Below are 26,169 nucleotides of genomic sequence, written 5' to 3' on the forward strand. Positions count from 1 at the left end.
ATTCCTTTTGCTTTCTTCCCATTCTGCCCAGCCTCGGGCTCTGTAAAAGAACACAGCCCGGCTCTTCTTGCTCCTCGGAGTTCCTGCCAAGCCAAATAGCCAAGCGCCAGCATTTCCCAGTGGGATCCTGGAACTAACACTTGTACTTCCTAAGTCGGTTAATTCCGTTTCAAGGCTCCTGCTGACTGGGATCCTGAGTCACCAGGAGCTAACCTCAGTCTAGGTCCCCTCTGTGGCATATCAGCCACTGAGGTGCTGGAGAGGTGAGGGGGACATCGGAGGTGGTCAATTACGGTCCGGAAGGCCAGTGGCTCTGATAAGTAGGGCAGATGCTCAGCTGGCTGGGAAGGCCTGAGGATTAGTCTAATTCTGTCACTAGCTCTCAGTGCCATGGTGGGAAAAGCCCCATCCTTCCCTAGACCTCAGGCCTTTGGGGACCTGACCCATGTGGGGTGAAAGGTCACCTTCTCTAGCTCCTCACTCATCTGGTTTGCTTCCACAACCAGCGGCATGAGTTTGATGTAGTCCTGGAACACAGCTAAGACACTGGGCTCGGCTTGGCCATCTCCAGGGCTCCCAGTACCTAAAGAGAGTCACGGAGGAAGTGAGTCTGTTGCTTGTTCTGATACTTTCAGCTTTCGCAAGACACACACTCAGATGTTCACTCAGAGTTGCTCATCACCGCCTCGAAATCTTGGCTCTCCTAGTTCTTGATTTCGAGGCCCTCAGTCCAGTGTGGTTCTGGACTGTCCGGGAGGAGGGTCAAAGGGAGTAGAAGCGAATGGGCCAGGGGAGGGGCTAGGGTTTGGCGCTGAATCCTCGGTGGTGCAGCAAGTAGTCTTTTCTTCCTTCAGTCGTGTCTGGGTGCTATGGAGGAAGGGTCATAGCGACTGTGGGAGTCCCCAATCCCCTTTCCAGACTTGGAGGAGTACTGCCTTGTGTGAGGACCTCTCTGCTCTTTAGAGACTCCCTGCCCATGGGTCACATGCTTACCGATGCCTCAGAACGTCCCACTAGGCTGCTTTGAGAACCCGCCATCATCACTGGGGCCTGGGTGCTTCGGCCCAGGGCCCGAGGTTTGATGAACTTCCTGTCATCACTGTCCCTGTGCTGGGAAGGCATTCTACACAATCAGGTATGAAGAACTCAATGAAAAGGTGGGTTATTTGCTTATGATTTTGTGTGTGTGTGTGTGTGTGTGTGTGTGTGTGTGTGTGTGCAGGCGTGCAAAGAAAGTGACCAAAGGAGGGTGTCAAGTGTCTTCCTCTATCATTTTCTTCCTTATCCCCCTAGGCAGCATCTCTCCATGAACCTAGACAAGCAGCCACCAAGCCCCAGACAACCTTCTTGTCTCTGTCCCGCCTGAGACAACACCCAGCTCTTTACACAGATAATGATATAAACACATGTCCTCACAGCTATGAAGGTAGCATTCTTAACCACTGGGCCATCTTGCTACCCCTGGCCTTGGATTTATATCAACAACTTCAGCAGAATGTGGATGTGGTCGCAAACATCTGTACTCCCGAGACTCAGCAGGCTGAGGCAGGTTAACAAACTGATACCAGCCTGGGCTACATAGTGAGTTTTGAGCGAGCCTTGGGTATCTAGTGAGATCTGAAAAACCAAAGCAGAGCTACGTATGGTAGCTCATACCTGTAATCTCAGCATCCCACTGCTCCTCACCTGTGGCCTTATTTTTTTTTTTTTTTTTTTTTTTTTTTTTTTTTTTTTTGGTTTTTCGAGACAGGGTTTCTCTGTGTAGCTTTGCGCCTTTCCTGGAACTCACTTGGTAGTCCAGGCTGGCCTCGAACTCACAGAGATCCACCTGGCTCTGCCTCCCAAGTGCTGGGATTAAAGGCGTGCGCCACCACCGCCCGGCTACCTGTGGCCTTATTAAGGCAAACAGAGAGTAGATACCTCCCCTGAGAAGCCAACACACCACAAAGACCTCAGTAGGGTCCAGCCAACCCTGTGCACATGACTTGGGGCTGAGGGAGGAGGTGTGGGAAGGTGTTAAGGAGCCTCCACCTGAGGAGTAAGGGGAGGTGGATGGGCAGAGGGGGAGCCTCTAGGAACCTGTGAGGAATCCTAGATAGTGCGGGGGTGGGGTGGGTTGAGGGGCAAAGGAGTATCTTCCACTCAGAAACCTAGAGCTGCAACTTCTTCCAGACCAAGGCCTGGACCTGTAGAGCCAGCCTCCCTCACCCTCTCACCCCACCCCCACCCCCAAGGCCTTTATCTAACACATCCATCTTCTCTCAGCATTCTGGCCTCCACTTGCTGTGTGTAACACTCTGCCACACCAAGCTTCATACCGTGGACGATCTTCACCCTCATCCCTAGGGATGAGGCCAGTGAGTTCAACACATCTTTGACATGTATTCGGTTTTCTCTATTTCTGTTCCTCTATTTCTATTTGGGGGCTGAGGATGTAGCTCAGTGGAGAACTTGTCTAGCATGCAAGAACACGAAGCCTTGGGTTTTATTCCCAGCATGCACTGAGAGGGGGAGGGGAAGAGGAAGAAGAGGAGGAGGAGGAGGAGGAGGAGGAGGAGGAGGAGGAGGAGGAAGAAAAAGAGGAGGGAAAGAGACCTCACAATTTAACTTTCCGCATACTGTACTCTGACTCCATGAAGAGTTTTATCTTTTCACAGGAAGTGCCCGAAGGCGGGTCCAGGACCACTTACCAAGCATGTCCACACTCACTCCCTCAGCGGCTGCCCGCTCCAGCTGGAAAAAGTCGTAGTCGAATCTGCTCCAATCTTCACCACCTCGCTCGGAGGGAAACCCGATGTAGAGGAAGGCACTGTTGGATCCCAAGATGATGCGGTCCTGGGAGGGAGAGCGTAGAGAGGAAAGGCCTGGCCTGCTCCAGGGGAGCTGAGAAAGCGCTTGTCTCCATGACTACCCAGGCTCAGCCCTCTTCCAGGGTGTGGAACCACTAAGGTCCGAGCCTCAGAAGCAAAGCACAGGGCTTCTGTGGAGTGCCCTGGGGTCTGATTCAGATTAGGATTTCAGAAGTCCTCTGGGAAAGCAGAAGGGTTAAGCGCAGACGTTATGTGGGGGCTTTTTTTTCCAGGCTGGCCTCGAACTCACAGTCATCTGCCTGCCTCTGCCTCCTGAGTGCTGGGATTAAAGGCGTGCACCACCACCGCCCGGCATGGAGGCGGCAAGGAGGCTTTTCGGTGAGGGAGACCACTCTGCTGCTGGTCCACTAAACGGAATCTTTGGGATGGGGCGTGTGCTGGACGTGAAGCTAAGGAGGGCTCACCTAGTGCTTCTAAAAGGGGAGTGGCTGAGCCACCTGCCTGTCTTAGAGGCTGCAGCTTCTCTGTATAGTGATCAGTGAAGGGAGGAGGCTTCAGGGTAGCCAGTAGAGACGCTGTGTTGGTAGAGACTCCAAGGTGGTGGGCAGAATACAGAGGGACTGGTGTAAGCAGCTAATTAATTCATCACTCCCCACGGCAGGCTCTCTTAAGCCTCAGATGTCACAAAATGTGAGCGCCCAGAAGGGTCTTGAAGAGTATCCATTTCCACCTTCCTTGTGTTATGAGTGATGTTCCTGAGACACAGGAGGTTAGGAGCAGCAGGTCTGTGATCCCAGCCTATGCAGTCTGGCAGAGGTAGGACGCTCCAGACCTGGACAGTCCCTCTCTGTGTGACAGGAGACATTTCACAAGAAAGTCCCATCCCTGCCCACCCCCCACCCCTGCCACCATCTCGAGGGCAGCACGGAGGCACTTCTGTGGCTGGGCAAGGAACGTACCAGATGCTGCAGCTTTGTCCTGTTGGTGACAGGTACCCCATTAACAACAACCTTGCACTTGCCGTGTGGAGCGACTGTCACTTTACCATCCAGGTTCACGAAGGAAGCATGTTTATCTGAAATCCTAAGAAGACAGGAATTTGTGGGGGTCACCCAGGAGAATATGATTTCACGGGTGGTCACGTTGCAAAATGAGATCCATAGGTAGGATCAATGGGGAAGCTGCCACTGTCCCTCACCCCACACAGGACTGTGGTTCATAGGCTATCGGAGGCTGCAGGGCCCGGCCCTGGAGGGTGCCGGGAGATGGAAGACAGCAAAGATGCCATTCGAGCCACAGAACAAACCCTGGCTGAGGACCTGCAGCTGCCAGGAACCACCAGACACCGAGACCATCACAAGTCCTTGAAAGCTACAAGCGAGCCACGGAGAAGTGAAAACATGTCTCAGTAGCCAAGACTGTATGTGTGTCCATCAGAAGGCAGTAAAGAAATATGGTGTATGTTCACCAGGGGAAACTATTTGGCCAGAAAGAAAGAATGGGTTCCCATGATGTCAGCAACATGGGTGCAGCTGGAGGGCATTATGAAATCAACCAGGTACAGAAAGACAAATAACCACATGTTCTCACCCATTTGTGGAGGTCAAAACACTGGTCTCAAAGAAGTAAAGAATAGAAGAGAGGCTGCCATAGCCTGGGGTGAGGTTGGGGGTTGGGGGGATAGTTAATGGCCACAAGGGTGGAGCATCTGGTGCTCTACAACAGAAGCTTATGATGCTAAAAGTCATTAACTGAGTGTTTTAAAATCCCTAGTACATCTGATCACTAACCATCGTATGTGTGTTCTGAAAATCACTCTACAGAACACAAATACACATACCTATGGTGCCAATTAAAACGTATATATGTAATCAAAATTTTTTTTTTGTTTTTTGAGACAAGATTTCTCTATGTAGCACTGGCTGTCCTGGAACTTGCAATGGAGACCAGCCTGCCCTTGAACTCATAGAGATCCTCCTGCCTCTGCCTCCCAAGTGCTGGGATTAAAGGCATGCACCACCAGGTGTGGCTTAAAATTAATTTCAAAAGCTGCTGCAGTAAGGGTTCCAAACACCTAAGGATGCAGCCACCCGAAGGTGAATTGTAAAAGACCCTCCACGATGTGCTCGGCCTTTCATCTCCCCTTATTTTTTGCAGGGTCACCTTACTTCTGCTTGTGGAGTTCTGTCTTACAGGCTTTAACCACTGGCCTCCCTTTTCCCCCAAGATGAGCGGAAGGAAACAGGAGGTGTGCACCACACCGGACTTCAGCTAGCACTCTTGCATGAGCATTGCAGGAGTTGCTGAGGGAGGTCTGGGAACTTTTTAATATTGCCCATCTAGTAGGACTGACAGCCTGGCTTACCTATGACCGGATGACTTTCCAGAATCTTCTCCAGTGAAGCATGCTGGCACAAGCCTGACAACCCAGCACTCAGAGGAGGAGGCAGGGGCATTTTGTGTTTGAGGCCAACCAGGGCTAGCTACATAGTGAGATTCTGTCTCAAAAACAAACAAACAAACCTAAAGCCAAACAAGACAGATCTCTGGGCTGAGAAGTCCTGGTCCTCTAGTTCAGGACATAGGTGCTGTTCTTACCCCAGGCCTTGAAGACGAATAGCATTTGAAGCTGCCCGACCAACATCACAGGAACCTGGAAAGAGTTGGGACAGTTTATCTTCAAATCATCAGCACTTGGCCTTCATGAGGTAATGTTTGATAGTTTGAAAGTGGCATTTTTTTTCTTCAGTAAGAGCATGCAAAGAAGTTTTGTTTTTGTTGTTGCTGTTGTTTGTTTGTTTTTCCTTTCCCCCAATTGGAGCTGTCGATCACAACAGCACCCGGATATGACCTTGCTTTACGGATAACTGTTTTACTTTCTGCTCTGTTTGTCTTGGGATCCCCAACTTGGTGAAAATGCCACCTTCTTCATGGGCCTTCGTCCTCAGTGACCCACTGAAGCTGGGACAGCAGAGGCTCTTCGAAGCTCCGTTTCTGTGGTGGCAGGCCCCTTGGGGTGCACCATATCCCCTGCAGCTCCTGGCTGTCCTGCCACCATCCTGCACATGGCTTAGGCGTGCAGAGTGGTCAGAGTGGAGAGGAGGGATCAGGCCAGCTCTGGGCGTGGAATGCAACCCACTCAGTAGCACACATATCGGAGAGACATTCCAAAGGCTGCCACCTCGGCAGAAACCACTAGACAAATGTTAGGTGACCACGTGCGGGGGATGGATACATGCAGTGTATTTGATATGTATATGATAGAGACTATTTACCTTAGCAAGGAAAGAAATTCCAAGCTACGGTACACCTTGAATGAGTTTAATGATACTCAGTGAACTGAGCAGACACAAAGGACAAGCACGGTGTGATCTCACTGCTATGAGGCGCCATGCGTGGAGAAATCCAGACACAGAAAGAAGAATGGGGGTCACCCAGGACTCAGGGAGGGGAGTGGGGAGGTGCCTCTTAATGGGTACAGAGTTTCAGTTTGAGGTGATGGTGGAAAGTTCTGGAAGTAGGTGTGGTTATGGTTTAGTGCCTCTGCACTGTGCTCTCGAGAGTGGTTAAAAAAGTGAACTTACGTTGTATGTTTTGTAATATAATATTTTTAAAAAATCAAAAAAGGAAAGGGAGAGGGAGGGAGGGAGCAAGGGAAGGGGTGAGGGAGAAGGGGAGGAAGAGAGGGAGGAAGGACATGGAATCAGAGCTGGTCTGGGGCGGGTAGCGGGAGCAGCAGGATCAAGTACCTTTGTGAATGAAGAACTTGAGGACCCCTGTGAGCTGCGGGTCCTCGTTGACATTGAGAAGGTGTGGGAGAGCCTTCATCATCTGCTGCTCCTAAAAAGACAGAGAAGCCTGTAGATCCCTGAGCCTGTCCGGGGGACCTCAGGAGGAAGGGGAGCTATCCCGGCAGGCCTGTTCCAATGTGGATATGTTCCAATCATATTCCACATTCATCTGATGGTGAATGTGAATGCCACCCACGAGGGACCGAAGAGCTCAGACCAATCTGCACTGTCCCCAGGGGACACTCACTTAGTCCTTCAAAAACGAATCACCAACCGCCCTAACATCTGTCGTCACTCATCAGCATGCCATGATCTCCTTGATCTCATCAGGCCCCAAGTCTGCCCTCACCACAGTCCGGAGCCTGATAGCAGCACAGGCTGTCAGCTGTGTGGAGGGAGGTGGACCAGTAGTGGACAGATGGTGTGAGCCTCACCTTCGTGAGAGCCACGTACTGCTCCTCCCATTCCTTCCGGGCCTGCTCCAGCAGGTGGGCCCAGGTTCCCCGAATCCCCAGCTGCCATTCTGCCAGGAAACCAGCTGAGTGTTCTAGAGGGAGGAAGGAACTTGAAGCATCAACATCACCAACAGTGAGATGTAGAGGGACAGCAGAGGGGTGGGAAAACCGAGCTGCTTCTATGTGAAGACTCATCGGCTCAGTTCTGCAGCATATGGTGGTACCCCAGGGTAACTCGGGCATTAGAACACAAGAATGAGTCACTGGGAAGCATGAAGCTCAGAGGTCCCCTTTTCTCCTTTTCATGTGTGCAGACATGTGACCATCTGTTCAGGGAATTCCCATCTGACCAGAGGTTCAGAAAGAATGACAGATTTGTCTTACGCTGTGTTTTCATGTTTCAAGCCTGGGTCTGTAAACAGTGGGAATTAGATGCTGAATGTGTGTTGACACCCAGCACATCCAGAACCTTGTGACCAGCAGAGCTGGGCATGGACCACCGTATGCATCTGCTCTAACTCAGGCAGTGCTCTGTGGCCGGGGATGCCTGAGGTCGGCAGGTCAGCATACGAAGCCTGGAGATATGTCCTGGTGAGTGTGCCTGCTCTGTGTCTGAATAGCGTGGGAAAGCACAAGGCTGTTGTTTCATGTCAATGCCAAATGAGACAACATTGATGTCAACGCTGGAATATTCCAAGGCTGAGCCAGAAGATCCTTAACAAAACGTGGGCCTCCCCTCCCACCCCCCACTCTACCTGGCCACTCCTCCTTCCCCAGCCCAGCTGCTATGCAGGCCACCCCCCAGTCCTTCCAACTAGCCTCTGGAAGTCAGGTGTGGCTGAGCGAGCATAACCTGACTTGATTTACCTGCCGCTCCGGTGCCCCCGAATCCGAGCAGGAACTTGTTCTCCGCCCTGGATGCTCTCCCCAGCATGCAGGTGTTGACCACAGCTTTGTTCTGAACCTTTTTAGCCCTGCCACAGGCAATGACGAACACTCTCTCAGGCCCCATTGCAATCAGGGCTATACTGCCAGCCCTGGGGTAGCAGCGGGCAAGCTCAGACCCTGGGCAGAACCGTGTTAGCTTTCACTACCAGGAGTGGCCAGGCTTTTGACACTGTTTCATCTACAGATTCCTCGGGCCACCTTCACAGCTGGCCTGGGATGCATTGTGGGCCCACGGGCCCAAGGCTAGACATATCTGCAACCATTAAGACCAAAACTGACCTCAGGTACCTCCATGGTTCATACGAACTCACAAAGCGCAGCTGAGTCCCCGCGCTAGGCCCCGGAATATCCTGAACACACTTGGCTAATTCAAGAATGTGATTCACCAACAGCTGAAACCCTGGAAGCCACAGGCAAACTGCTCTGCCATGTACCACAAGCTACAGGGGTTTCTGTTCCTGTCTCTACTCCCACCCCAGGGTCGCCGCAGAAAGCTCAGGCATACCATAGCATGATTTATTTTCTGTCTGAGATTCAAATTTAAAGGGATATCTCCTGCCATTATTATCTTGATGTCAGGGGTTAAGTGCTAGGCTTTCCCACAGGGCTCCACCCCCACCGGCGTTTTGTGCTTTACCCTTCCATTTCACAAAGGAAATGTAAAGGTTCCAATGAGGCTGGCTCCAAGCACCAAGTCAGGAGCGGAGTATTGAGAGAGTATATAGAGCGCCTCTCTGTGTATAACCCCTCCCAGAAATCTGACAAGATTGCAGCCGTAGGCAGGAGAAAAGGAACATTACAGATGCTGCTAAAGCCGCAGTTCCACAGATGCTGGGAGAAAAATGTCGTGGCATGAGACAGTACTGCATCTGAGCGGTGAATTGGGGCGGGGGGTGTAGTTTTCACTCAGGAAAGGGCTCTGAGAAGTGTCTGAAGGGCAGATCAGGAGAGGCAGTGGTGGAGGCATGACCTGAACTGGAGGGTTTGGCTGTTGTTTTGGTTTTTTTGAAACAGGACCTCACCTGGCTGGAGCTGTTGAACTCACAGGGATCCACCTGCATCTGACACCCGCGATGGGATTAAAGGCGTGCGCCACCACGCTGGAGTCCAAAGAGTAGTTCTGAGCGTCCCTGCGAGGGCGCCGCCTCTCCGGCCCCTCCTCCTCCTTCTCTCTTTTCTTTTGTTTTTTCATTCCTCTCTCACTAGTCATTTAATTCTCCTCTCCTGGACTCCCACCCTAGACACCAAGTCATCAGGTAGCAGACTGCTGAAAGGAACCGTGACTTAGGACCCGGACACGACCAGTTGCTGCCCACCAACCACTTACCTCTCGGCGTATCTCAGCGTCGACAAGGTCTCCTCATAGCAGATATCAGCTGGGCTTATGGCGGCAATCTGGAACCACCCCACGCAGACTTTCGTCATCCAGGGCTCTATTACCATCGATGCTATTAAAATAGCTAATGTTCGGGTTGGGGGGATGACACCACCAGTGGAGTATTTGCTTTGCAAGCAAGAAGAACTGAGTCTGATACCAGAATCCACACAAAAATGCCATGCGTGCTGGCACCCGCTTGTAATCCCAGCTCTGGGAGGCAGAGACGGGAGGACCCATGGGGCTCACTGGCCAGTGGTCTAGATTAATTTGTGAGCTCCAGGCCAATGAGAGACCCTGTCTCAAAGGAAGTGGATGGCATTCCTGAGGATGACACTAGAGGCTGTTGTCTGGCCTTCACACAAGTGTGCACACACACAGACACGTTTGCACATGTACCTCATGCATGCACATGCTAATAAAAAATCAATGTTCACAAAACAACTTATATCATTTAATTTTCAGTATTATTTGAACCTTAAATTATTTACTTTTTAAGATTTATTTGATTATTTTATGTGTATGAATGTTTCACCTGCGCGCGTGCACGCGCGTGTGTGTGTGTGTGTGTGTGTGTGTATCCCTGTGGAGGTCAGAAGACATCAGATTCCCTGGGACTGGAGCTACAGATGGTTGTGAGCCACCATGTGGGGTGCTGGGATCAAAACTTGGTCCTCTGTAAGAGCAAGTGCTCTTAACCACTGAGCCATCTCTCCACACCCCGAACTTTAAATTTTCAAAAAAATTTTTTTTACATTTATTTGTGTGTGTGTGTGTGTGTGTGTGTGTGTGTGTGTGTGTGTGTGTGTGTACTCTTCCATGCTCCTGACTCAGGGCAAAGCAGGTGTATCATTTGCTGAAAAGCAGCCAATACAGAAGTTGAAGGCAGCTTCCTAAAATCTACATAAAGTTTGAAAGCCTCTATGGACATTGGCTGATGAACAATGATGTCTGGGGTACTGTCTGTTGTCTGGGTCAGCTGGAATCAGTTGGAGCCAGTGACTCATCCCTTTCAAGAGAATGTTTTGTTGATATCCATGGGAGGTCTGCCCTTTTCTGAACAGAAATGGAGGGGGAGGGGGTGGGGGAGGGGAGAGTAGAGATGGGGGAGGGAATGGGAGAAGAGGGAAGGATGTAAAATAAATAAATGTAATTAAAATTTAAAAAGGAGAGTTTGTTTTTGCTGAAAGCTGGGCTGGTGTCATTGAGCTTCGAGTAGGTTAGTTGTGGCCATTCTGGGTTTTATTTGAGTCTTGGGATGCTCAATATTCATCTCCTTTCTCCTTTTCTTCAGTATTTTGTTGTTGTTAAAACACTGCAATGGGGGCGGAGGGGGTGGTTAGGGGACTGTCTCAGTGAAAGGAGGAATGCCTAGAATGGTACCCTTCTGTAGTTCCAGCACTTGAGAGGCTGAGGCAGGAGGATTGCGATTTTTGAATCCAACCTAACCCAAGATCACATCCATGTTTTATCTTAGGTTGTAAATGTTGGTCACACGGGAAACCCAAGGCAAGGTTGTTACATTGTTCTCTTAAAGGCTGGTTAAACAAACCGGGCTGAGTACACAGTAGGACAGTAGTCTTAAGTCTTAAGGACCTCAAGGTGTGCTATATAGTGAGACCCTGTCCCAAAATGAGCAAAACCCTCAGGTCTGCCCTCACGAGTGAGTCTTGCGGCTAGATCTGCAAGGTGTCATTGGCCTCACTGTGCAGGGGACTATACTGTCAGGGTGCTGGATTTTCATCTGCAGTCGGACACTCAGAAGGTGTCTTGGGTGCACGGTTTTGTTTCTGCTTTTCCAGTACTTGGAATGAAACCCAGAATCTAATACATGGTAATGCTGTACCCTGAGCTACATCCCCGGGCCAGAGGAGTATTGTTTCAGTCCAGGTTCTTGGTGAATGTACTACTGAGATCCACAAATAACCGACACCTGGAAAGACTTTAAGATGAAGTATTTAGGCAAGAGTTCATGATAAAAAGCGAGGGTGTGTTTTACTGTGAGTTTGGGGAGAAGAGGCATTTACCCAGTTTTGTCTCATTCTGTAACTGGAGAGAGAGGGCCCTGGCTTAGCATGCTGCACCCACATAGCTAACTGACTCTCAGTGCTAAGATGGAAACTCAGTCACCCTGCAGGTTGTACGTCTGCCTGGCAACTGACTGCCTCCCCACAGAATGTAGGTGGTAGTATTATTGTTCATTTTGTTCTTATAGCAAATGTGGTTATATTTTGGAGGCATGGCTCAGTGGTAACTTGCCTGGTGTGTGCTAGGCCCTGGTTTCCATCCCCAACACAGAACAGAGTCAAAATGGAAAGCAATATATATTCCAGTAGCAACCCCGAAAGCTGCGGCAAAGAATAAAATATTTAATGTTGTGGAAGCCTCGTCACACCCCGAAGCGGACAGGCATCAGGGCCTGTGAGGTGATGGAGAAAGCAGGGCCCAGCACTGAGTCCGGGGTGTGTTGAGAGTGATTTCAGCCTTAGAGTACCAAGAACTGTTCTAAGAAAGAGATCTTACCAGTGTTGTCCGGCTGTTCCCGCCCAGAGCCGACTGGAGCAGTTTGGTCAGAACAGAATCTCTGTAGGGAATGTGCAGAACTTTCTTCCCCATGGCGGAGTCAGCCAGAGCACTGCGGGGAAAGAGAAAACACTAAGCAACCAACGGAAGGGCTGAGAAGACGCTGCCTCTCGGGGTAACTGGAGATGGCCCACACATCCCTGCAGTGGCCCTGTGCTGTGGTTTGAAGCTCACCCCTGTGGGTAAGCCACTGTTTACGTCTGCCTCCAAGGAGCTCCCTCAAACCATGAGCCAAGATAAATCCTTCCTCCCTGAAGCGGCTTCAGGTCGGAGAGAAGTGGCTAACACACCCTGTAAAGTGGCCATAATAACACAGACTAGTAGACACCTGTGCAAAGGTGCCCAAGCAAGACAGGACATAAGCCAGAGACCTCGAGTACACAGCCTCATTTACACAAATGACAGGGACAGGAGAGAGGGCACTGAGCTCAAGAGCATGTACTGCTCTTGCAGAGAACTCCCACACCCACACCCACAATAGGTACTTCCCAATACCTGTAACTCCAGCTCCAGGGGATCTGACGCCCTCTTTTGGCCTGCATGAGCACGTGCACTCACAGGCACATACCCACACTTATACACATAATTAAAATTTTTTTAAATTATAAAACTCAAGATAATTAGGCAAAGATGAATCTGATAGTAATGGTGTTATGAATTATGCACACGTGGGAAACCTCCAGCTGGCCAGGCCAGGGTATCCCACGCGTGAGGGAAAACTTGCTGGGCAGATGCACGCCATCGGTCAGTAATTCACAACCCAAACACTACATCCACGTGGAGAGTTTATTATAATAAAGAGATAAAGAGCAAATAGGAAAGAGGGGGAGGAGAGAGAAAGAGAGAGAGGAAGAGAGAGAGAGAGAGGTCAAGGGGTGTACACGTCGAGGAAAAGGCAGGAGAGAGAGAGAGAGAGAAGGCAGAAGGGGTGGAGTTTTTCCTTAAAAAGAGGTTTTTATGGATGCAGGGCAGCACCAAGGGGTGGGATTTCAAGGGGCGGATCAGAATATTAACAAAAGGCCTGCTTGTTTTGGTGGTGTGCTAGCAGGCAGGGGTGTGCCCCGGTAGGGAGGGGTATGATAGAGACTTGTGGCTTCTGAAAGTGTTCTATATTTTGGCCTGGGTGCGAATTACATTTTGTGTGTGTGTGTGTGTGTGTGTGTGTGTGTGTGTGTGTGTGTGTGAACTTGTTTATATAAATTCATTGAACAGAACATTTAAGATTTATGTACTTCAAAGAAAAAAAATGTACGTACTTCACTGGGATTTATACCATAATGAAAGAGTTTTTTTAAAGTTACTCTCAGAAGAAATTATAACACTTCACAGTTAGGTTGGAGCCTCTGGCTCACCCCTGCACGGTCTGGGAAACCCCATTCCCCCCACCCTCTCTCTCTAAACCCCACCAGCTCAGAGAGCCTCTGACCAAAGGAAAGGCGCCAAACGCCCAGTTCCGCATTCTTGGCGGTACCGCAGCTTCCTCCCCCGATGCCACCAGCCATCCAAGTCCCCGCCTGAACGCTCAGCTTTTGACCAACCATCCTTGGGCACAAACCCAGCTTGTGGCAGACAGGGCCTCACTGTTAGTTCCCGCTGGGGCAGCAGCCTGCCTCAGCTGCCAAGGCAGTTACATCATCACCTGCGGACACACTACAGGCATCCTTTAAAAGTGCCCGCCAGTTCCCTCTCTTGCCTCTCCTCTTGCCTTTCTTGTCTCTTGCCTCTCTTCTTGCGTGTTCTCTCTGTCTGTCTGTCTGCCTGCCTCCCCACTCCAAAACAGCCTTTCACTTTTTCACTCTCTCCCCTCCCCCAATAAACCTCTTGCACTAACTGTTTCCAGTGCCATGCTTGCTTAGTGGCGTACCTGGTGGCGTACCTTGGCAGGGCCCTCCAAAAGGTGCCAACTTTGCCTTTTGTTGTTGTTGTTTTGCTTTGTTTTTGTTTTTCGAGACAGGGTTTTTCTGTGTAGCTTTGGAGCCTGTCCTGGAGCTCGCTCTGTAGCCCAGGCTGGCCTCGAACTCACAGAGATCCCCCTACCTCTGCCTCCCAAGTGCTGGCATTAAAGGCCTGTGCCACCACCGCCTGGGCCAACTTTGCCTTTTTAAAAAATTCTTTGAATCACCCCTCACCCACAATCTATAACATCTCCCTGCTTTAGCTCAGGTGCAGAACTTCTCTGGCCTCCATCTCTGAGACTGGTGAACTGGCCCAGGAATTGCTTTGCTCAATAAACCTGTTGCTATACTTTTTCACTTTGGCTTGATCTGGCTTACTGTGTTGGTGGAGAAACTTTTGGGGTGGGGGGAGAAAACCTATTACTTACCTTTTTACATGAAGTTAAGACAATGTGCTGCACATATGCACTAACATGCACGTGATAGAACAAGATTGGAGAAGGCTCACTGGATGGAGTGTGAAGATGAGGTCCAATTCCAGCACCCACATAAAAGCCAGGTTGTAGCCGGGCGGTGGTGGCGCACGCCTTTAATCCCAGCACTCGGGAGGCAGAGGCAGGCGGATCTCTGTGAGTTCGAGGCCAGCCTGGACTACCAAGTGAGTTCCAGGAAAGGCGCAAAGCTACACAGAGAAACCCTGTCTCGAAAAACCAAAAAAAAAAAAAAAAAAAGCCAGGTTGTTGTGGAATATTATTCTAAGATGTGTTACATTTGTTTATGCTGTGGAACCTTTGTTTAATGATGCAAAGATGTGTTTCATTCTTTTACATTGCATTTGTTTAACTCTGAAGCTGTGTTACTGTGCCTGTCTAAAACACCTGACTGGTCTAATAAAGAGCTGAATGGCCAATAGCAAGGCAGGAGAAAGGATAGATAGGCGGGGCTTGCAGACAGAGAAAATACATAGAAGGAGAAAAAGAGAGAAAAGAGGGATCAAGGAATGAGAGAAGGAGGAGGACACTAGGGGCCAGCCACCCAGCTACACAGCCAGCCACAGAGTAAGAGTGAAAGTAAGATTACAGAAATAAGAAAAAGAAAAATTCCAGACACAAAAGGTAGATGGGACAATTTAAGTTAAGAAAAGCTGGCTAGAAACAAGCCAAGCTAAGGCCGGGCATTTATAAGTAATAATAAGCCTCTGTGTGATTCATTTGGGAGCTCCAAAAGAGCCAAAAAAACAAAAAGGGTATAAAAGAAACAACCAACACCACCAGGCTGGTGTGGCAGCCCACCAGACCTTGGGAGGTGGAGACCAGAGATCTCCCCAAGGGGACCCCCCAGGGCAATCTTTCTAGCTAGACTAGCTGAACTAAGGGCTCCATCTTCATTGAGAAACCTCGTCTCAATAAATACAGTGGAGAGAGCTGAGGGAGACATCCTACATGAGGAAGACATCTCTGATCTCTGCACGTGTGTGTACATATGTGCACACCCATATGTGTACCCACACATATACAAACACCTCCCTGGAAAAAAGGAAAAGAAAGAAAAACAAGGAGGAGCAATGGTAGGGGAGGGGTAAGACCTCAAAGCTCACATGGAGGGTACCTCCAGGAGGAGAGCCCAGGAACAGAATTCTGCACCAACTACTTCACTTGATGGGAGGAACATTTATTCTGCTAGTGTTATTTTGTGAAGCACTAATTAGTTTTAAATATATAGGCGGGCTGGGCATGAACCAATAATGCCACTGTATCATGAACTAAAGGCTATTATTAATCTAATTTTATTTCATTTGCCTTGGTAGGTTTGGAACTGGGGATGGGATCCAGGTCTTGGGCTTACTAGGGAACTTGAGTACCACCCTCTGCTCTTTTATATGTGATTGTTTTACATCATGACCTGGTAGTTTGAATGAGAATGGCCCCTGTTGTGGAATACTACTTTAATTATGTAAAGGTCTGTTACATTTGTTTATGCTGCATTTGTTTAACTATGTAAAGATGTGTTACATTTGTTTATGCTGCATTTGTTTAACTATGTAAAGATGTGTTGCATTACCTTGCCTGCCTAAAGCACCTGATTGGTCTAATAAAAAGTCAATAGCCAATAGCTAGGCAGGAGAGGGATAGGTGGTGCTGTCAGGCAGAGAGAATAAGTAGGAGGAGGAATTTGGGCTGAAAAAGAAGAGGGAGAAAGAGAGGGAAATGCCCAGGGCCAACTGGCCAGACACAGAGGAAGCAGGAAAAGCAGGACATACAGAAGGAGAGAAAGGTAAAAAGCCCCGAGGCAAAACATAGATGAATAGAAACAGGTTAAATTAAGTTAAAAGAGCTAATGGGACAAGCCTAAGCTAACGGCCAAGCTTTCACAATTAATAAGAAGTCTCCGTGTTATGGTTTGGGGGCTGGCAGTCTGAGAAAGCCTATTACAGGCCCCCATAGGCTCAGATGTTTGAATGCTTGGTCCTCAGTTGGTGGAACTGTTTGGAAAGGATGAGGAGGTGTGGCCTTGATGGAGGAGGTGTGTCACTGAGTGTGGGCTTTGAGGTTTCAAAAGCCCACACCATTCTAGTTAGCTCTTCCGGCCTCCTGCTTCTGGATCAAGATGTGAGCTCTCCGCCTGTGTGGCCTGGGCAGGTATCTCCATGATGGGTAAGGTGACCTGCTGATGTCCCACGCAACCTAAGTCAGAAGCTCATGTTCTAGTCAAAGGGGATCTGTAGGGCCCTGGCCCCCGTTTTGGGTAACTGTTGCCTTGCTTGCTGACCTTGACCTTGATATCCTCCCTATGCTAATTCCCTGCCGGGTTCCACCCTCCTGAATGCTTAAGGGAAGTTCCTTGTCTGTGTATCCTGCATAATGGGCCTTAACAGTTTAGATGCAAGATTGTAAAACATAGGTAGCGAACTTCTGCCCTCTGGGGTTCTCCCATTGTGCTGTAAGCCTGTATTTAAGACCTCCTCCCTCCTTTGATACACCACGGCATTCAGCAAAAAAAAAAAAAAAAAGATGTGAGCTCTTACCTACTGCTCCAGTGCCTTGTCTGCCTGCCTGCTGCCATGTTCCCTGCCATGATGGTCTTGGACTCCTCCGCTCTGAAACTGTAAGCTCCCAATAAACTATTGCTTCTACAAGTTGCCTTGGTCAAGGTGTATCTTCAGAGCAATAGAAAAGTAACTAAGACACATGAATATCTGTGTGCTGGTCACATACCTGATGACGTTTCCTAAACTGGTTAGGCTTAAATTGACCCTCGATCCTTCCCTCAGCCGGTCTCCTTCAGCTCCTGATGATTTCTGCCTCTCACTTCCTGCCAAGTCCACCATGTTGATGCTGGATTGCTTGGTGAGGGCTGTGTCCAGGAAAATCTGTAGAGACACACCTCAGACTCTTAGACTGATGTCTCAGAGACAGACTGTGCCCCGAGCTTACATGACTCCAAATATAATAAAGTTTTGATGACTGTGGCTGTCGCTGGAGGTGCCGCCCCGTGCAGTGACAGTTGACAGTGATAATGCTGCACTCCCGGGTCCACGTGTCCTGCTTGCCTCTCTCCAGTTCCGCAAAGCTCTTTCGGGGGACATAATAGATACCAGTCGTGGCACAGGCATTTCAGTAAACTCTTAGCACATAAAATGCTGTGAAACCTGCAACATCATGAACTGTTCAGCTTTGTGGTCCAGCAGCTGAATGAACACAGACTGGAATCCTACAGGGTTTCCTGCTGGCTATAGGATTTTTTTTTTTTAACATTTTAACTTCTTTAATTAAAAAAAAAAAAAAATGAGTTTGGAGCTGGAGAGATGACTCAGCAATTTAGACCACTGGCTGCTCTTCCAGAGGACCCGGGTTCAATTCCCAGCACCCACATGGTGGTTCACAACTGTCCATAACTCCAGTTCTAGGGGATCTAACACATTCACACCAATGCACATAAAATAAAGTTAAATAAATTTTTTAAAAAATCTTCCTTTATTTGCCTTCATCCGATTTCTCCCCTTGTTCCCGGATAAGAAGTTCCAATAACAGGGTGAATCATGTATACAGTATATGAATTTCACATGGTAAAATTCATCCAGTGAACTGCCCTTAAAATGTACAAAACTCGCCGGGCGGTGGTGGCGCACGCCTTTAATCCCAGCACTCGGGAGGCAGAGCCAGGCGGATCTCTGTGAGTTCAAGGCCAGCCTGGACTACCGAGTGAGTTCCAGGAAAGGCGCAAAGCTACACAGAGAAACCCTGTCTCGAAAAACCAAAAAAAAAAAAAAAAAAAAAAAAAAATGTACAAAACTCTCAGTTGTGGGATATTTGTTTACACTGTGTGAAGATGTGTCACTGTGATTGGTTTAATAAAAAGCTGATTGGCCAGTAACTAGGCAGGAGAGGCTAGGTGGGACTTCCTGGCAGAGAGAGGAACTCAGAGGGGTTAGAATCTAGGTGCAGGAGAGATGTCAGTGAGGCGCGGAGGGAGTCAGATATGCAGATGGAGGAGAGGTAAAAAGTCACATGGCAGAACATAGGTTAATAGAAACAGGTTAATTTAAGTTATAAGCTAGTTGGGAACACGCCTAAGCTAAAGGCCAAGCTTTCATAATTAATAATAAGTCTCCATGTCATTATTTGGAAGCTGATGGTCCCAAAAGAAAGTCCGACTACAATTCTGTATGTGTGTGTGTGTGTGTGTGTCTGTGCATGTGCATGTGTATGTGTGTGTATGTCTGTGCATGTGCATGTGTGTGTATGCACAGGTACACAAGTGTGAATATTCATGCAGAGGACGGAGGTTGCTATCACGTGTCTTCCTCAACTGTTCTACACTTGATTTTTGAGGAAGTTTCTTACTGCCCCAGAGCTCACTGATTTGGGCAGACTCCTGGAGGTCCCTGCAATCCCCCTGTCTCCGCTTCTTTAGCATGAAGATCATAGGAGCATGCTGCCGTGCCTGACCCTTTTATGTGGGTGCTGGGGATTTGAACTCTGGCCCTCATGTTTGCACGGCAAGAGCTTTACTGATGAACCATCCTCCCAGCTCTAGAAAATTCTCTAGAACGCAGTGCCTCATCTCAGCCTCCCAACGTGCCTGAGGACAAAGCCATCACCCCATTTTACAGAAGACAAAACTGGGGGTTGGGAAGATGATCCCCTCAAAAATGTTAGCACGGGTACCTAACAGCCACTTTTGTGAACAAGATGGTGTCCTCCATTGCGGGTTCAGCACTGAGAGGACAAGGGTCGTGTAATCACAGCTGGCTGTGGCATTCACCCAGGACTCAGGAGCAACTGTTTCTAGAACAAACCAAACCAGGGATGTTGCTCAGAGACGTCCTGACACCCACCAAGGAGAGTGGAGAAGAGAGGTCCTCTCTGGTTTATCAAAGGTGCTGTGGGATAACCCCTCTGTATGCTGTAAATATGTTTTATTACCATTGGTTGATAAAGAAGCTGCTTTTGGCCTATAGCAAGGCAGGATAGAGCCAGGCAGGAAATCTAAGCAGAGATACAGGGAGAAGAAGGGCGAAGTCAGGGAGATGCCAGCCAGCCACTGGAGGAGCACAGGTAAAGCCATGAGACACTTGGCAAAACATAGATTAATAGAAATGAATGCCGGGCGGTGGTGGCGCATGCCTGTAATCCCAGCACTTGGGAGGCAGAGGCAGGTGGATCTCTGTGAGTTCGAGGCCAGCCTGGTCTACAGAGCTAGTCCAGGACAGGCTCCAAAACTACAGAGAAACCCTGTCTCAAAAAACCAAAAAAAAAAGAAAAAAGAAATGGATTAATTTAAGTTGTAAGAGCTAATTAATAATAAGCCTGAGTGATAGGCCAAACAATTTGTAATTAATATTAAGCCTCTGAGTGATTATTTTTAAAGTGGCTGTGGGACCGAGTAGGACAGAAAAGCCTCCGTTTACACAAAGGTTTTAGTTAGTTACAGGATTTCCAAGAACTGATCTTGGTCAGTCTGAGTCTCAGAAAGATGCTTGAGCACCTGGCCATGCCCTTGGCTCACGACTGATCCTCAGATGGGTAAGTGTGGGTCTGCTAATCTTAGTTCTCCAAGCTAGACCACAGTCAGTGTCTTCACAGTTGACTCCTTTGCCAACTTGGCCTCAAAATTCATTCCTTGGAGTATAGAATTTACTTGAGGAAAAACAGCCAGCCATGTCCTGTGGGCACTCCAAGGATTGGTTGATCATAAGACCACTCTGTCATAAGTAAGGAGCCTGCTTCATTGAGGGGGGGCCAAGGAGAGCAAGGCCCTCAGCTCTTCCCATCTGGGCCCCACCTACTATGGTTGGAAGCGGGTACTTTAGTCCCTGGTCCACTCTGGACAAAGTCCACCGCACCACCCCTGCTCTGCCACCAGGAGCCTGTCCCACAGATGAGGACTCCCACCTGCTTGAACTGGATGGTGATGACCATGTGGGACCGGCTGCTGCTGGCATTCATGTTGGTCGAAGCTGTCATCCTGATTTTTGATCCTTGCTCCATCAGCTTTTCAATCTGTGCGTAATTCTCACAAGGCACCCACTTCAGACCTTCCACAAAAAAGCCCAGCTGTGGATCTTCCCTGACTTTCAACCCTCCGGGAGTCTTGGTTCTAGATAGCAAATCTCTTATCTGTAGGAGGAAACAGAAGAAGAAATGGTATACAGCTCAAGAACGTGGGAATTTCATTTCCTTCCTTATCACTGCCTGTGAAATATTAGGTGCTCTGTAAATATGTCTTAGGTAGTTGAATTAATACTGAGTTTCTTCCTTTTCTTTTCTTTTCTTTTCTTTCTTTTTTTTTCCCCAAGACAAGGTTTCTCTGTGTAGCTTTGCACCTTTCCTGGAACTCACTCTGTAGCCAAGGCTGGCCTCGAACTCACAGAGATCTACCTGCCTCTGCCTCTCGAGTGCTGGGATTAAAGGCGTGTGCCACCACCGCCTGGCTCTTTTTTTTTTTTTTTTTTTTAAATACTGAATTTCTATAGGTACCAGACAACCTTATAATTGAGCTAAGTAAGAAACAGGGAAATGTACAGGAAAGAAGACAAGAGAGGCTGGACAGTGGTGGCACACACCTTTAATCCCAGCACTTGGGAGGCAGAGGCAGGTGGGTCTCAGAGTTTGAGGCCAGCCTGGGCTACAGAGCAAGTTCCAGGACAGCCAGAGTGACAGAGAAACCCTGTCTCAAACAAACCAAACAAACAAACAAACAAATAAACAAACGAACAAGCAAAAACAAAAAAGAAGACAAGAAAGTCTATCATAACAGTGGAATGAGAAGACTAATTACCAATGTGTGTGTGTGTGTGTGTGTGTGTGTGTGTGTGTGTGTGTGTGTGTGTGTACACGTGTGTGTGTACGTGTACTTGAGTGCCCGCACATGGAGGTGAGGTGCACATGGAGTCCCACAGTACCACAGTGTGCACATGGAGGTCAGAGGAGAACTTAGTGGAGTCAGTTCTTTCTTTCCATCTTTATGTGGGTTCAGGAGACCGAACTCAGGTCATCAGGCTTGGAAACATGTGTCTTAACCCTCTGAGCCATCCTGCCAGCTCCCAGAAACCTAGTTCTTTATTTAAGCGATTATTCTTGGAAACACAGTTTTATTATTTTCCAGGCCTCCGACTCTGAATTTTGAAGGGTGCTGTGAAATCTTCCTCCCAGTTCATAGGGAAAGCTCAAGAGGTGCTGGTTGAGCACACAGGCCGAGGATGCCTTCCTTCTCTGGGGCATGGGAGAGCTGGGAGGTGGGTTGTAAGTTGGGATGTTGAGAGTACACACTTTTTTGACTATAAACAGATGACTTTTAAAACTTCTATGCTTGAATATATTTATCTCTGATTTACAGAATTATCATCATCATCATCATCATCATCATTATTATTTTGGTGGCCTTGGGATGAAATCAAGGGCTTTAAGGCTGGTAAACAAGCATTCTACCTCTAAGATACAGTGAGTTCTAAGCTAGCCTGGGCTACCGAGCAGCACCCTGTCTCATTCTTCTGTTCTTCCCACTGCTCCAGACAGAAGTCTGCCAGCCGCAGGCTGTGAACTAGATCCAAGGCACCAACTGCTCCCCTGTGACCCTTGAGCTAAGAATGTGTTTCACGGGGGACTGGAGAGATGGCTCAGTGGTTAAGTGCTGTGGAATGTTCTGTATGGCAAATGTGTTGCTAATTAGTCAATAAATAAAACACTGATTGGCCATTGGCTAGGCAGGAAGTGTAGGCGGGACAAGGAGGAGAATAAAGCTGGGAAGTGGAAGGCTGAGAGAGAGAGACACTGCCAGCCGCCATGATGAGAAACAGCATGTGAAGATGCCGGTAAGCCACGAGCCACGTGGCAAGGTATAGATTAATGGAAATGGATTAATTTAAGCTGTAAGAACAGTTAGCAAGAAGCCTGCCACGGCCATACAGTTTGTAACCAATATAAGTCTCTGTGTTTACTTGGTTGGGTCTGAGTGGCTGTGGGACTGGCGGGTGACGAAGATTTGTCCTGACTGTGGGCAAGGCAGGAAAACTCCAACTACAGTTAAGAGCACTGACTGCTCTTCCAGAGGTCCTGAGTTCAATTTCCAGCAACCACATGGTGACTCACAACCCTCTGTAATGAGATCTAGTGCCCTCTTCTGGCCTGCAGGGACACATGCAGGCAGAATACTGTATACATAATAAATAAATAAATCTTAAAAAATAAATAAATAAAATAATTTAAAAAAAAAGAATGTGTTTCACACCTTTACTTGAGTGGGATAGGGGAATTAAAAGTCCTATTTAGTGACACACGAGAATGTTGTGGAAAGGAAATTGCAGCGTCCGTCAGCAGCCTCACGGCACATGGCAAGGCGGCTCATCTCTCTTGTGCTCTCCAAAGCAGAGATGAGCCATGCCTCAGACAGCAAGGGCTGCAGAGACTCAGGAGTCCCCTTTTGGTCCCCAACAGCATCTCACCCACTGACCATAATGATCTCAGGACGCATGAAGCGATGGCCTGGAAGTCAAGTGGTTTCTTCAGCAGCAGAGAAAGGACAGCGGTCAGAGAAGGGCATGTCTGGAAAGGCAGGAGATTTGCTGTGATGGTTTGAATGAAAAAGGTTCCCTACAGTGAAGAACAAGGAATTTGAGGTGGTGCTGGAGAGGCAGGTGGGCTACATTCAACACAGCATGACGGGGGACCAGAGCCCTTGGTGCCAGTAATCCAGAGTCAGCACAGGCTCCCAGGATAGGTGGGGCTCAGTGGTAAAGCCTGTCTTAGGGTGTGCAAGGACCTGGGTTTGATTCTCAGCAGAGACAGAGAGAAAGAGACAGAGATAGAGAGAATGTTATGCTGTGGGATGGTCTGTATGTCAAATGTGTTGCTCTGATTGGTCAATAAATAAAACACTGATTGGCCAGTGGGCCAGGCAGGAAGTATAGGTGGGACTAACAGAGAGGAGAATTGAGAGAACAGGAAGGCAGAGGGAGACACTGCCAGCCGCCGCCATGACAAGCAGCATGTGAAGATGCCGGTAAGCCACAAGCCACGTGGCAAGGTATAGATTTATAGAAATGGATTAATTTAAGATGTAAGAACTAGATAGCTAGAAGCCTGAGCCACTAGGCCAAACAGTTTAAATAATATAAGAGCCTGTGTGTTTATTTTATAAGTGGGCTGTCGGACTGCTGGGGATTGACGGGACGGGAGAGAAAACTCTCCAGCTACAATGTTACCTGTTCATTGTAGATTTCCAGCATGCTAAACATGACCTGTAGGGAGAACAATGTGTCAGTGTCCTGAGTTCAGGAGTGATGTAGCAACAAGAATATAAACATTCAACAAAGGAAAAGGCTTACTAACATTAACTGCACTGAACTGTTTCAAACCACATGCTTCTCAGGGAATTTTACGGCACTGGAAAGTCTCGCAATATAAAATTTAAAAAGACACAAAACAGGCTGGGAGCTGCTCAGTGGGTAAGAACACTGGCCGCTCAAGCATGAGGACCTGAGTTAGGATTCCCAGCACCCACATAAAAAGCCGGGTATGACTGTGCTCACCTGCAACTGTGGGGGTGCAGACAGGAGGCGCTCTGGGCTGACTGCCTGACAGTCTATCTAAACACATCAAACTCCAGGTTCAGTGAGAGACCTTGTCTCAAGGGAACAAGGTGGAGAGTGATGGAGGGGACACCCAGTGTCCTCCTCTGGCCTCCACACATGTGCACGGAAGCATGTATCTCTACCTGTATAGACATGTGTGCATGCACTGTTGTGTCACATACTCATGTACACACTCACACACACAATCAAAAAGAAAAGGAAAACACACAAAACAGGGATTATTGTCAGGCCTGCAATTCCGGTTCTGGGGGGGGGGGGCTAAGACAGGAAGATTAATTAGAACGTGGACAGGAGGGGAGGATGTGGCTTCTGCCATTCGGTGCTGGGGGAGGGTTTTAGGGTGGACTTTACAGAAATGACTCACACAGTATGTGCTTCGCCTACTAACCCTCTGCCATGTGGCTCTGGTGGTTGGCTTCACCCCCTCCTCAGATCGCTGAGAGCCCAGCCTTAAACCCAGAGCCTGGCTGAGAGCTGCATTTACCTGAGAGTTGCATTTAACCTACCCAGCTCTAGGAAGTTGGTTCCCACACAGTGGCAGGCACTTTACTTAGCTTGTTGCTTCTATTTAGCATGCTGGTTGCTCAAGTGCTCTGCTGCACAACAGCACCTCTTAAAGGAGCCGCATCCTTAATTAATTAATTAATTAATTAATTTATTTATTTATTTATTTATTTTCAGCTTTCTCAGGCCCTGTGTAGAAATTTGGGCCCCATATTGGGTGCCAACATTGTTTCAACTTTGGCACAGTGGCTGAGCCTTAATCGACTGCTATCTCAGCCAGCAATTGCAACTCCATAGTTTCGAACCTGCTTCTCTAGCAGCATCCTGGTCACTTGGGTTCCCACAGGCACTGGCCCCATCACTGCCGCTAAAGGTAGCTTTAACTGAATCTCTATCATTCAATTATGAATAAGATTCAAGATTCAAAGGCTGAGGAGAAAACCTGGGGGCTCAGAGAGGCCGAGTAGCAACTAGCTGACCCTCTCTCCTTGCTGGTGTCTACTCTTTGCTAAACCAGAAAAAGCTGCTCCACGCCAAATCCCACCCTACTACTTCCTGTGTTTCTCGCTCTCTCCCAGATGCCCTCCGAGGCTCTATGATTACTTCCTGTTAACTAGTTGCCAACACGGCCTCCTGACCCAAGGTTAATTTTATTTAATTAATGCAAATGCAATCTTGAGATTCACAGTGCCATCAAATGTCCCCCAACACACACACACACACACACACACACACACACACACACACAAATCTGAAAACAGATGTTAGTGCCTTCCATTTGTGGGAAATGAAAAGGTGCAGTTCCCCAAAGAAAGGATTCTAGAATAATGGATACATACCTGGAGTTCTATGTTTTCTCTTTGCATCTTAATAGCTTGGAAGAGCTCTTCACACACTCTTGGAATAATACCCTTGTTTGTGCCAAAGCCAACCATGGAGTAGCTTTTTCCAGAGCCAGTCTGGCCATAGGCCAGGAGAGTAGCATTGTAGCCTCGCCAGGCACTGTCTAGAATTCCTCTTCCAATATCATGGAAGACATGGATCTAGAGAAGAAATTGTAACTGTCACCAACCCTGGTGGCTCTAAAGCATCACTTCAGCACACATATGAGTGTATGCACACACTCACACGACACAAACCCCTCCACAGAACTGTATTTTGTATCCAGGGTGCCACTCAAAGGTTTAGCCCCCCCAGGTTGGTAGCGCTGGGAGGCTGCGGAAACTTCACCCCAGTCTCATTCTTTTATTTCCTGCCATGAGATCTGGAGCTTTGCCTCCCCCAACACTGCCTGCTGTAATGTCTTACTTCACCACAGTCTGGAAAAGTAACGGGCTGCTGCCTACACAGTGAGCCAAGTGAGCCTTGACTCTTCAGAGTGGGTTATCGCAGGTGTTTATGTATAGATAGATAGATATATATACTAACAGAAAGTTGCCTAATGCATGCACTCTTAAAAAAACAAACCTCTCCTCAATGCTCAGAGACCACTGAAGAAGAGGGAGCAGAAAGATGGGAAGAGCCAGAGGTCAGGGAGGGCCCGAGCCAAACAGTGCCTTCAGGGCATGATGGACCTTCACTCAGGAACTCACAAGCCCTGCACAATAGCAAGCCAGTTGCCATTCCAGCACAGAGTGGGCGGGACTCGTGAGCCTCACCCAGCTGAGGAGGTACTGACAGTTGGTGGTTTCCAGGGGAGACAATTTGCTTTAAGG

General features: G+C 48.5%; 1 protein-coding gene across 1 annotated transcript in view; it reads right to left on the reverse strand.

Moving 5' to 3' along the window:
* The window catches only part of LOC128110054 (kinesin-like protein KIF28), a 66,671-nt gene that overhangs the window by 33,602 nt on the left and 6,900 nt on the right, over nt 1-26,169 (reverse strand). Inside the window, exons 3-15 of the mRNA XM_052737790.1 lie at nt 25,294-25,497; nt 23,561-23,596; nt 20,253-20,477; nt 17,073-17,227; nt 11,903-12,014; nt 9,332-9,399; nt 7,924-8,030; nt 7,036-7,148; nt 6,560-6,650; nt 5,409-5,463; nt 3,770-3,893; nt 2,691-2,835; nt 465-583 (exon numbers count right to left, since the gene is read on the reverse strand). Of these exons, the coding sequence (XP_052593750.1) occupies nt 465-583; nt 2,691-2,835; nt 3,770-3,893; nt 5,409-5,463; nt 6,560-6,650; nt 7,036-7,148; nt 7,924-8,030; nt 9,332-9,399; nt 11,903-12,014; nt 17,073-17,227; nt 20,253-20,477; nt 23,561-23,596; nt 25,294-25,497 (1,554 nt within the window). The remainder of the gene's footprint in view (nt 1-464; nt 584-2,690; nt 2,836-3,769; nt 3,894-5,408; nt 5,464-6,559; nt 6,651-7,035; nt 7,149-7,923; nt 8,031-9,331; nt 9,400-11,902; nt 12,015-17,072; nt 17,228-20,252; nt 20,478-23,560; nt 23,597-25,293; nt 25,498-26,169) is intronic.

The sequence above is a fragment of the Peromyscus californicus genome, unplaced genomic scaffold, assembly GCF_007827085.1.
Source record: "Peromyscus californicus insignis strain IS unplaced genomic scaffold, ASM782708v3 Scaffold_14__1_contigs__length_90479793_seg_2, whole genome shotgun sequence".
Lineage (NCBI taxonomy): Eukaryota > Metazoa > Chordata > Mammalia > Rodentia > Cricetidae > Peromyscus > Peromyscus californicus.